The sequence below is a fragment of the Lethenteron reissneri genome, chromosome 70 (genome assembly GCF_015708825.2).
Source record: "Lethenteron reissneri isolate LAM-NWPU_2019-01 chromosome 70, ASM1570882v1, whole genome shotgun sequence".
Lineage (NCBI taxonomy): Eukaryota > Metazoa > Chordata > Hyperoartia > Petromyzontiformes > Petromyzontidae > Lethenteron > Lethenteron reissneri.
The window spans coordinates 1,303,765-1,316,725 of NC_083848.1; the positions used below are offsets into that span (position 1 = coordinate 1,303,765).

The 12,961-nt window shown below is 50.4% G+C and overlaps 1 protein-coding gene across 1 annotated transcript; it reads right to left on the minus strand.

Annotated features, from left to right (window-relative positions):
* Positions 1-3,873: 3,873 nt before the first annotated feature.
* On the minus strand, positions 3,874-4,800 carry LOC133360978 (olfactory receptor 52Z1P-like). Its single transcript, XM_061579862.1, has 2 exons — positions 4,370-4,800; positions 3,874-4,234 (listed from the first exon to the last, which is right to left on the minus strand). Exons 1-2 carry the CDS (start codon positions 4,798-4,800, stop codon positions 3,874-3,876), a joined length of 792 nt encoding a protein of 263 aa, XP_061435846.1.
* Positions 4,801-12,961: the final 8,161 nt, after the last annotated feature.

Consider the following 12,961-nt stretch of genomic DNA (forward strand, 5'->3'; position numbering starts at 1 on the left):
GCACCGTACGTAGCCAACCGTGCTATGTGTGTGTTGAATTTCTTTGGCACCGTACGTAGCCAACCGTGATATGTGCGTGTGTGTGTTGAATCAGCTAGCTGGGTAGCCGGCTACAGGGGGCACGTTTTTTCTCGTGTTATCCGTCGAACAATTGAATGTCGGGTTTCAGGTTTAAAAGGCGGGGGACGACATTCGAAAGACATTCAACTGGAATAATGATAATGATGATGAATTAATAAATGACACAGAGACAGCGAAGATGTGGTAGCTATGAATACAGAATCAATGTCATTCTTTCGCCAAAATATAACTTAAATCTTATAGAATACATTCACATATTTGTTCGTAAACCTCGCCATACATATTATGTTGGCATTTGACTGGCGCATGCACCAGCTGCGTTTTACACGCCCGTTGTTGTGAGCGTCGCTCGCTCTTGCCTGCCCTCTGCTGTTGCCGGAGGGGCGACTGACTCCAACCGGCCCTGTAGCCTGCTCAAGGTGCACCTAGCCTGGCACTGTCCAGTAGCAGCGTCCTTCACGAGCCTCCTCCTCCACAGAGGCCGACCTTGACACCGCTGGTACCGGTTATCGGCAAGTCCACTCAGCTCCACGTCCTCCTGTACCACATCAGCTCCATCTTCTCTCTAGCCCGTGCCGCGCCCGTTTAGCCCCCTCTATCAGGCCGAACAAAAAGCTGTTTCGGTATGCGGTGGCTGGGCATGCGGGCTACATGACTCAGCCACACACACACCCCCACACAGACACACCACCACACACATCCATACACCACACTTCTTCACACCAATGCCGGATTGTCCTAGTAGCAAAAGTAGCTACATAAGCTACTTTCAAGGGCCCCGCGCTAAACGCTTTCAAGCTATCAATTCCGGTTGAGTGAATCTGCACTTGCTCTATTACTATAGTACTATACTGCCTTCAACTTTTATGAACGACTGGGTGTTTAAGGTTAGCGATTTGTCGTATTATCTGGCTTTACAGCAAATGAAAAATACAATTATTTGACTATGAAAGTAAAAATTCTTATTTTAATATTTACGTTATAACTTTTTAATTCAGGGCCCCTTCATAACATATGCTACAGGCCCTGCAATAGCTTAATCCGGCACTGCCCCGCACATACCAAAGACAAAGATCCCCCATATAGCCTTAACAGACTGTAGGGGCAAGTGCTGTTAGCGAGCACCTATGAAGGCCGGAACGGTACACGAGGGGGGTGGGTGGCCAGCACCACGCCCGACCGCCTTTGTCTCCCTAGTGGCGATGGTTACACACCGTACCAGGTACTCCTTTGAGGCTGAGTCGACCTAGGAGAGGCCCGGTTCAGATAATCGTCATTGGTGAGCGGGAATCGAACCCCGTGTCGCCGGGTTCATAGCGCAGCGCGCTAACCGCTGCACCACCGCTCCCCACACACAGTCGAACGCCCATCAACCTCGTCCATTCATCCTCCACCCTCTCGCTCAACCACTCTGAGATATTTTATTGGGCGGCTAAAGCCCCCAACGAGCTACCGGCTTCCCCCTTTTTTAAATCCTTTATATTAAGTTCGCTTGCTTGGTTGCGTGCTTGCTTGCTTGCTTACGACCGTGTACGTCTTTCGGTCGTTTTTTAACCCACTTCCCATGATCCAATCGAGTTGACATTTTCCACACAGACTCGTTGTGCGTGACAATTAATGTTCGTGAAAATTTTTTTCCAAAATTTTACACTTTATAGGACAAAAATATTATATTTAATTACCAATTGTTTAATACTGCAGACAATCATCTGACCCATAAGTGGCAGCCATCTCAAGCCAGAAGACGAGAGGACTCTAGCCGCCCCGCATATAAAGGATTTAGAGTGAAAAACTTTGTTTTTACGGGTTTACTTATTTCGAAGTGACTAAAGACAACCAGAAATATCATGGGACCTCCTTTGCCAGTACCAAAATATACTAATAGGGTTTTTCCCCTTTTTTCCCGGCAACAAAACTGACACCTTTTGCAAGGAATCATGTTTACATTAACCACAATACTTGCAGTCAAATGTTTTTTGGGTTAGATCGCTCGAGTATAAATGTTGTGTCGTAACCCTCCACCACCCCACACGGCCAAATAGTAAGGGATTTGTAAAGTAGTGTAGAGTGTAGTGTAGAATGCAGTGTGTAGTGTAGTGTGTAATGTAGTGTATAGTGTAGTGTGTAATGTAGTGTGTCGTGTATAGTGTAGTGTAGTGTGTCGTGTAGTTTATAGTGTAGAGTATAGTGTGTAGTGTGTAATGTACTGTGTAATGTAGTGTGTAGTGTAGTGTTTAGTGTGGTGTATAGTGTAGTGTGTAATGTAGTGTGTAGTGTATAGTGTAGTGTATAGTGTAGTGTATAGTGTCGTGTGTAGTGTAGTGTATAGTGTAGTGTGTAGTGTAGTGTGTACTGTGTAGTTTAGTGTAGTGTGTAGTGTATAGGGTAGTGTGTAGTGTAGTGTGTAATGTAGTGGTAGTGTAGTGTAGGTATGTAGTTACTACTTCAGCCCACCGGTTTGTGTTGGAGAGCAAATCCACAACATTCACAATTTGAGTAGTATGACGTTTTGCTGGTATTACATCAACCCAGCATCATCGGGCGATTTGCTAGAGTCTGTCACAGGCTACACGCACTAATGGGGATGTCCTTTTGTCTCTGTGTGTGCATGTGTTGGTGGGTGTGTGGGAGCGGTGGTGCAAGCGGTTAGCGCTACGCTGCACTACGAAACCGGCGACCCGGGTTCGATTCCCGCTCACGGCCAACACCAGTGACGATTCTCTGAACCGGTCCCGGGCCTCCCCTAGGTCGACTCAGCCTCAAATGAGTACCTGGTGCGGTGTGTAAACATCGCCATTGGGGAGACAAAGGCGGCCGGGCGTGGGGAGCTGGACAAGCCCCGCTTTGTACCAGCGTGGACGGCACCCTCGTGTTCATCTTCTGAAGCGCTCGCTCGTCACCGTGGCGTGCGCGATGACCACCACCACCACTGCCACCACCACGTAGCATTTCTTTCGTGTTGTGCGTGGTGCATTTAGCTCCACAGCACGTGGATTTTTCGCGTTTATTTGTTTTCTGGTGACTTTGTGTGTTTCGTATCGGAATCGCCTCCAGTGCTGTTGCTGCTGGCGGCAATAAAAGTTGTTTAAAAGTCAAAAGTCTATCTTTCTCTCTCTCTGAGCCTAGGGCATGGGTTTTCCCGAACACCAAAGACAAATATCCCCCGCATAGCCTGTAACAGACTGTTGGGGCAAGTGCTGTGAGCGAGCAGCAGCACCTATGAAGGCTAGCGGCGCTGTGGCACACAATGGGGTGGGGTGGCCAACACCACGCCCGGCCGCCTTTGTCTCCGACGACCGGATCAGATAATCGACCATTTTTTTTGGCCGTGATTTGGAATCGAACTCGGGACACCGGGTTCGCAGTGTAGCGCTAACTGCTACACCACCGCTCCCCCAATACCATCGCCACCACCGCCGCTACCACCACCACCAAGCTCCCGTCTCTCCGCATGTACCAATCTCGTAACAAAAAGAGGTACACTTATTTTTGAAGCATTCTTTAAATAATTAAACGTCACGAAATATTACAGGAGCATTTGCTTCGCAACGCCTGGACAGGTTCCATATGTATCGTACGTAGCCAACCGTGCAATGTGTGTATGTTGAACTTCTTTCACACCGTACGTTACCAACCATGCTATGATTGTGTATGTTGAACTTATTTTACACCGTAAGTTACCAATCGTGCTATGTGTGTGTGTGTCGAACTTAATTCGCACCGTACGTAGCCAACCGTGCAAACCGGAAGTGCGGCGCTCATTACACATGGAACGAGAGGGAGAAACACTGTTCAACTGTCCCGCCGTCCTACGACGCCATTCCCAGGATGCACCTTGCTGCGGAACATCCCGGCGATCGCCCGACGGATCTTGGCCGTGCAGAGGCCGTAGATGATCGGGTTGAGCGCCGGCGGTAGGATGAAATGCGCCAACTGGAAGAACATCTTGATGCCGACGGGCAGCGACTCGACGCCGATGAATCCCTTGACGAACGAGAAGAGGATCGATGTGTAGTAGACCGAGACCACCAGCAGGTGGCTGCCGCACGTTCGCAGTGCCTTCCGGTAGCCGTCTCGCTTGCAGCACTCGTTGAGGATGAGCGCGTACATGAGGCAGATGAAGCCGGCGGGCAGCACGACGGCGACCCGCGAGCATGGTGTAGGAGTAGCGCACCGCGTGCGTCACGTCGCCGCACAACATGTGCAGCACGCTCAGGGCGTCGCACACGAGCGACGGGTTGACGAGCGGCGCGCACGCGTCCATCGCCAGCAGCAGGTAGATGTTGACCAGCCGAAGGCGAGGGCCAGGAGCGTCGCGGCGGCGACGGCGGCGAGGGCGCGAGCGTTGGACGCGATGGCGCGGTACCTGAGCGGGCGCACGACGGCCAGGCAGCGGTCCAGGGACATGGCGCTGAGCACGAAGCTCTGGACGCGCGTGGCGAAGTGGACGAAGAACATCTGCGACATCGCCTCGCCGAACGCGATACGGTTGAGGCCCAGCGCGTTGGCGATGACGCGCGGCAGGCTGGCGGCCGACGAGACGACGTCGGAGGCGGCGATCGCCGCCACGAAGATGAACATGGGGCGGTGGAGGCGGCGCTCGCTCGCGACCGCGAGGCCAATGAGGCCGTTGCCCGCGAAGGAGATGAGGAAGGCGGCGGCGAGGACGGCGACCGCGAGGCACCGAGCGCCCTCCGAGTCGAACACCGGGGGCACCATGAGGACGACCCCCGAGGCGTTGCCGAGGAGAAGCGTCCGCTGGTGGACGAGCGACGACGCCGTCAAGCTTTGTTGTTTTGGCGGTCGTCGGGTGACCGGTGCGAGAGTGGGCGGGGGGGGGGTTGGAGGGGAGGTGGAAGTCAGACAGGTGGGGGAGGGGTGTGGTGGAAACAAAGGGGGTTGGGCGGATCGCATGGATTGTTTTAAATGCTCTCAAAACCCGCTATGAGGGGGGGGGGACTACGAGTGGCCAAACGGTGGCAGTTGAGAAAGTGGGTTCATGACCACCGTTTGTAATAGCGGAGCTTACGCCGTGAAGCAAAAACTGGCCAGTATTGGTTGTGGTGGTAGCAGTGGTGATGGGGGTGGGAGTGGAGTTGGTGGTGGTGGTGGAGGTGGTAACGCTGTGGTGAGCAATGCCATGGGGAGAAGTCCAATTTCAATTTGGGTCTTCTCCTCGTGGCGTTTGTAGCCACCACATTGCCCAATAGGGGCTCTCTGGATGTGTGCGAGGGGCTGGTAACCCCTCCACCTTCAAAAATATCCCACTAAGTTTGTGTCGGTAGCCCCGGAGGGACAGGCGTCTATGACGTCTCCTGACCAAACTCCATTTAGTGGAGGCAGGAGATTGAACTCTTACCCTCGGGGTTCTTCAAAAAACGTTGAAGAATACACTGCGAGTGGCCACGTGGAATGTTCGAGCACTCACTGCAAGAGGAGAGGCTGCCACTCCTTTGTCGGGAGCTGGACCAGTACCACATGCATCTCTGTGACATTCAGGAGGTCCAGTAGACCGACTATGGCTACAGTCACCATGAGGGGTGCACAGGCCTCCACTCTGGGCAGGAGACTGCTGAACAACAGGGAGTGGGTCTTCTTTTGAACAAAATAATGAAAGGGGTGTAGGAGTGTGACGGTGAGGTGTAGGAAGCTGTAAGCCCCAGGTGACTGTGGACTCGCTTCCCTATTAACGGGAGGCTAGGAATGGGGGTGGTGGTTGCTTATGCCCCCACTGAAGATGAACTTCATTGGAAGGATTCAGGCAAGGCCGATGAGTCAGATGCCTCCTATGGCCTCATGTCACAGGCGCTAGCTGAAGTGGTCCCTTGGGAGGGAGTCATCCTGTTGGGTGACTTGAATGATCGAGTGGGTCATGATGCTGGCACCTCGTCGGGAGTGATTGGAAGGCATGTTCCAGATCAGTCAAAGGCTGCTATACTTCTGTGGAGCCTATGGGCTGTATTACTAACACGATGTTCCGGCATCGGCGCATCCACACAACATTTTGGAAGCACTCCGGGTCCAAGCAAGAACATCTGCTGGACTATATAGTGATGGAACAGCGGATGTGGGCCCATGTCCATGACACAAGGACCCACAATGGATGCTGATCTGCCCACTGACCATCGGTTTGTCATTGGTAAGATGCGCCTGCCATTCTTCCACTTCGGATGTGGGTGTCTATCTAGGACCCCATTCAAACACACCGTGGCCTGGTCTCAGATATCTGATGAAAGTTGCGAGTGAGAATTTCCTCATCGCATGCAGCTAATGGGAAATGGGCGAGATTTAGGACTGTGGCTCATGCAACTGCAAATGATCATTTGAGTACATGGTCCAAAGCTGCCCAGCGACGATGGCTGACGCAGGAGGTATTCTGGCTGAATGAGAAAAAGCGACAGGCACATTCCCAACGTCCATGGTATTCAATGTTGGAGAATGAGGAGGCATACTGCAGCCTTCACTCGGAGGTTCGGAGCGTCGTGTGGTGCTGCAAGGATGAGTGGTGGTCGCAGGTTACTGAGGGAATGCCTCAGCAGCTTGCGATCACAAATTACTCTTCAATTCCATCAATAGAGTAACTTGCAGAACCACGCCTATCACAAATTTTAGGAGAAAGAAAGACGACCCGATCTCCGACCTTCAGGAACAAATTTGAAGATTTGCTGAGCATTTCTTTGAGGTCTAGGGATGATCCTGCTGAGGCTGCGGTGCCTCAAACATTGGAAGAAGTCGTCACCCCCCTGTGAGTGGCTATCTGATGTGATAACTGGTACCAGCAGTATCAAGATCGGCCTCTGTGGAGGAGGCTCGTGTAGGATGCTGCTACTGGGCAGTTCGAGGAAGTCGCCCTCCAGCAACAACGGAGGGCAGAGGAGCAAGCTCACAACAACAAGCGGAGCCCTGGGTGGCTAAAACACTAGCAAGTTGCCATCGTAGGAGGGGCATAGGTGGTGCATCGACCAGTCATCTCTGTCACTCTGTCACGCACCTGAGTTTGTCCCGTGACCTCCTGCCACCGGGCATTTAACACTTCACATCGCCTTAAAGTGCATATAGCATGGCACAAGCGCTGTGGTGATGTCACCGCCACTTAGTGGCGAATGACAATTGTTGTTGGTTGTGGTGGTGGTGGAGGTGGTGTTAGTGGTGGAGGTAGTGGGAGTGGTTGTGGAGGTGGTGGTTGCTACGTTGCTGCTGCTGCTGCACGTGTCTGACTGTGGGGGTTGGTGCATCACACAAGGATGGGTTTGTAGAACTCCCTTTCTACCCGTGGGTGGACGTCGATGAGGAATCGTACGCCGGGTTATGCCAGGTAGAAGGCGGCGCAGCAAGTGGGACTAATCTCCATCTGTTCCATCTGTATGGAGGTGGGGGGGGGGGATAGAGCGTTACCCTCTCGTGCAAGGCTATGATTGTCTCCAGGTGCTTCCTCCTCCACACGTGAGTAATAATATACATGAAGGAGGAGACACATAGAACTAAACTATACCGTTATACTCTTCAGTTCATTCAGCCACTGTCTTTCCGACAGACCTGTTCTTCACCTGAGGACGGCTGCTTACGTTGTGGCCGAAACGTCGTGAGAATTATGTTATTATGTTAATTTTTTATTATTTATTATTTCCCTTCTACGTGACTTTACCGAAAGAACAAGAAGATGAATCCCTGCAGTCACGAAAGCTTTAAATCTAAAATATGTCGGTGAAGTCACGTAGGTTTGAAATTAAAGAAATCACGACGTTTCGATTGCAACACAAGCAATCATCATCAGGTGGGAAAACCACAGCATTATTTTTTTTTCTTGCTGTGGTTTTTCCCACCAGATGATGATTGCTTGTGTTGCAATCGAAACGTCGTGATTTATTTTATTTTATCTACCTACGTGACTTTACCGAAAGAACCAAGGAGTATGGATTCCTGCAGTCACGCAAGCACAAATCTAGATTATGCCGTTCAATTTATTTTACCAGGTAAGGCCCACTGAGCTATTCATTATCACGGTGGCTTGGAGATGTTAACTACCTCGCCTGGTATGCAGGAGGTCGGGGGTTCGATCCCGGATCCTGACGATGCCTGCTGCTGCTGCTATATGTGGAGTCTGCGTCTCTCTCTCTCTCCTCATCATCACGGTGGCTAGGATATGTTAATGACCTCGCCTGGTACGCAGGAGTTCGTGGGTTCGATCCCGGATCCTGACGACGCCTGCTGCTGTATATTTGGGGTCTGCGTCTCTCTCTCATCATCATCACGGTGGCTAGGAGATGTTAATGACCTAGCCTGGTACGCAGGAGGTCGTGGGTTCAATCCCGGACCCTGACGAAGATGCCTGCTGCTGTACATTTGATTTTGACGCGACTCGTCCACAAGTGATAGCTCAACGAAGTGGTTCATCGGTCTCGTGTGGAAATTCACAGCAGCCAAATACTCTAAACGGATGTTTCAAACATGTGGAGGGAAAACTCGGGAGACACGCAAACTCCAAATATACAGCAGGCGTCAGGGTCGGGATCGAACCGACTGCCTCCTGTATACCAGGCGAGGTAGTTAAAATTTCGCCTCTGTGGCACCCATAGATCACAGAGAGACCCATAGACTCTCTACATGGAGAACATAGACTCGCAAAGAGACCCATAGAATCACCTAGAGACCAATACACTTACACGACGAACCATAGTTTGACACAGTCCCATAGACCTTACAAAAACATCCATAGATTCACACAGAGACTCACAGACTCCACAGAGACCCGTAGAACCACACATAAACCTGTAGACTCACACAGAGAGCCATAGATTCACACGAAACCCATAGACTCAAACAGAGACCCATAGACTCACAAAGAGACCCATCGACTCACACAGAGACCATGGACTCACATGAAGGCCCAGTTGTAGTGAATCGATGATGTCGATCACCCAAATTTCTACACACAAAAAAACTCCGTTACATTAAAATCGGCTCGGCATTTCTAATTTGACGAGATCAAGAACAGGGCGGGGGGATGGGCTTGATGGCCGAAATGGCGAGCGATGACCGGTGTGGTGGTGGTGGTGAGCGATGAGAGGGGTCCCACGTTTGGTTGAAGGGAAAGTCTGTTGTATTTAGTGGTGTATAGTGTAGTGTACAGTAATGTATGTGTAGTATATAGCATGGCTTGTGCAGTGTATAGTAGTAAATAGTGTAGTGTCTAGTGTAGTGTATCGGGTAGTGTGTGTAGTGTATAGCATAGTGTGTCCAGCAAACAAACAGTCTGAGACCAGGAAAAGCACCGGGTAGAGATGATCTCCCAAATGAAATGGCGAGCGAGGGTGGCGTTTGTGCACAGACTGCCCTACAAGACATCATAATAACTGTCTGGACCACTGGACGAGTTCTGCAGGATTGGAAGGATGCCCTGGTCGTCCCCATCTTTAAGAAAGGGGACCGCACAGACTGTAACAACTACAGGGGCATCTCACTCCCGCAGTGTGCCGGGAAAGGTCCTGGCAAAGATTATTCAACACTCACCGTGCCAGGCACGCTGAGAAGAGACTTGCGGAGCCCCAATGTGGTGTCTTGTCCCATCGCGACAGCAGACGGTCTATGGAATTGCAACAAGACCTACATCTCTGCCTCATTGACCTGGTCAAAGCCTATGATACCATCAGGAGGCCTGGGCTCTGGGTTGTTCTTCATCCTGTTGGAGTCCCCGACTCCTCTGCTCACAAGCATTAATAACCTTCATAATGGTGAGTGGGCCAGGGTAAAACTACGTGGCCGGGAGTCGGAGTCATTCCCTGTTCACCTTTTGGGTGTGCGATAGTGATGTCCTCTGGCTCCAACATTATTTAACATCTATTAGACCACGTAGTTCATGAAGCCTTCGATGTTTGTTACCAAAGGAATTTCCATCTGGTACAGATACAATGGGAAACTGATCCTATGCCGGGTGCAGTCAAGGGATGGCTACCTCTTCTTGGTTCTTTCGGTAAAGTCAGTAGAAGGGAAGTAATAAAATAATAAAAATAAAACTAATAAAACAATTCTCACGACGTTTCGGCCACAACGCAAGCAGCCGTCCTCAGGTGGCTACCTATTTGTCAACCACGTTATGTATGCCGATGATCTGGTGATTGCTGTTCCTCAGAGGAGAAGTTGGAGGTGCTGCTACTTGAATCTGAGCGTGCAATAAGAGGTGGGGTCACACTATCAACCCACCAAAAATAAGCACTGCCTGGGTATTTTTTTATCGGACACTCAACCCCTACAACTCCAAATTGGTGATGGGGCAGTTGTGGAGAGAGGTGGAGAGTTTCCCATACTAGCGCAGTGTGGTCATGACCAAGCCTTCGGTTTGACAGTAGAAGTCTTACTCAGAATCAGTTGAGCGGCATTATCTTTTCATCGACTGCTTAACACTGTGTGGAAGCTACCTGGTCTGTCGCTAAACACGAAGCTTCAGGTTTTCTCAGCCATGGTCATGCCCTCCCTTTTCTACGCTTGCGAAAAGTGGACCCCCCCCCTACGATCTATCCTTGGTTTAACCAGTCTGGATTGTGTGAGGAGCTCAAAAATCATTGAAAGATCTGCACACAGTCACATTGGTGAGCTCCTCCGGCAGGAAAGGCTGCGTTGGCTGGGTCATGTTGCCGGCATTCCTAGCCACCGCATGCCTAAATAGATTTTGTTCAGCCAGATAGAGAGAACTAAACGGGCACGGCACAGGCTAGAGAAGAGTGTTGTGGTACAAGAGGACGTGGAGCTGAGTGGACTTGCCGATGACTGGTACCAGTGATCTCAAGATCGGCCTCTGTGGAGGAGGCTCGTGAAGGACGCTACTGGACAGTTGGAGGCAATCGCCCTCCAACAAAACGGATGGCAGAGGAGCGACGCTCACAACAACGAGCGGAGCGCTGGGTGGTTAAAACACAGCAAGTGGGTCCAGTAGGGGGCACAGGTGGTGCATCAGCCACTCATCTCAGACAGTCGACCCATGGCACCTGGGTCTGCCCCGTGACCTGCCGGCGGGCGTTCGACACTTCACGTGGCCTCAAGGTGCACATAGCCTGGCACAAGCGCCTTGGTGACATCACTGCCACTTAGTGGCGAATGGCGGTTGTTGTTGTAGTGTATAGTGTAGTGTATAGTAGTGTATAATGTAGTGTATAGTAGTGTAAAATGTAGTGTATTGTAGTGTATAGTAGTGTATAGTGTAGTGTATAGTAGTGTATAATGTAGTGTATAGTAGTGTATAGTAGTGTATAGTGTAGTGTATAGTAGTGTATAGTAGTGTATAGTGTAGTGTATAGTAGTGTATAATGTAGTGTATTGTAGTGTAGTGTATAGTAGTGTATTGTAGTGTAGTGTATAGTAGTGTATAGTGTAGTGTATAGTAGTGTAAACTGTAGTGTATAGTGTAGTGTATAGTGTAGTGTATAGTAGTGTATAGTAGTGTTAGTAGTGTTAGTAGTGTATAGTGTAGTGTATAGTACTGTATAGTGGTGTATAGTAGTGTATAGTGTAGTGTATAGTAGTGTAAAGTGTAGTGTATTGTAGTGTATAGTAGTGTTATAGTATAGTGTAGTGTATAGTAGTGTATAGTGTAGTATAGTGTAGTGTATAGTAGTGTAAAGTGTAGTGTTTGTAGTGTATAGTAGTGTATAGTAATGTATAGTGTAGTGTATAGTAGTGTATAATGTAGTGTATAGTAGTGTATAGTAGTGTATAGTGTATAGCGAGTGCTGGGGGCATAATAAAGAAGAAGGACGGAGCCTATGGCAGTGACACAATGCTGAGGATGTTGAGGTGAGATTTTTGGGGTTTCAACAAGGAAGAGGACGAGGTGGGGGTGAGAAATGAAGACGCGAGAGGGGGACTCGAGGTGGTAGAAATCACGGAGAAGATGGAAGATGAAAGAAAAGGGGGAACATAGACATGGAGTAGGGATAGAGGGGGTAGAGAGAGAGGGGGGGTAAGAGAGGGGGTAGAGAGAGGGGGGTAGAGAGAGGGGGTAGAGAGAGGGGGTAGAGAGAGGGGGTAGAGAGAGAGGGGGGTAGAGAGAGGGTTAGAGAGAGGGGGTTGAGAGAGAGGGGGGTAGAGAGAGGGGGTAGAGAGAGGGGGTAGAGAGAGGGGGTAAGAGAGAGGGGTAGAGAGAGGGGGTAGAGAGAGGGGGTTGAGAGAGAGGGGGGTAGAGAGAGGGGGAGAGAGGGGGTAGAGAGAGAGGGGGCAGAGAGAGGGGGTAGAGAGAGGGGGTAGAGAGGGGGTAGAGAGAGAGGGGTAGAGAGAGGGGTTAGAGAGAGGGGGTTGAGAGAGGGGGGTAGAGAGAGGGTAAAGAGAGGGGGTAGAGAGAGGGGGTAGAGAGAGAGGGGGTAGAGAGAGGGGGTAGAGAGAGGGGGTTGAGAGAGAGGGGGTAGAGAGAGGGGGTAGAGAGGGGGGAGAGAGGGGGTAGAGAGAGGGGGTAGAGAGAGGGGTTAGAGAGAGGGGGTAGAGAGAGGGGGTAGAGAGAGGGGGTAGAGAGAGGGGGTAGAGAGAGGGGTAGAGAGAGGGGGTAGAGAGAGGGGGTAGAGAGAGAGGGGGTAGAGAGAGGGGGTAGAGAGAGGGGGAAGGGGTAAGGAGAGCAGTGCGTGAAATCTTTTGTGATACATTTCATTTCATTTAAAAAGAGGGGGGGGGGGGGGGTTACATGAAGCAAATATAAAAAAAAAAGAAAACGAAATGATGAACATAGAAAATTGCCGACTACAACGAGCATCTTCTTGTTTCCTCTGATCTTAAAAAAAAGAGAGAGACACACACACAAACTCCAAATATATATGTGTATATTGAACTTATTTTGCACTGTGCATAGCCAACCGTGGTATGGTGTGTATATGTTGAACTTCTTTCGCACCGCACGTAG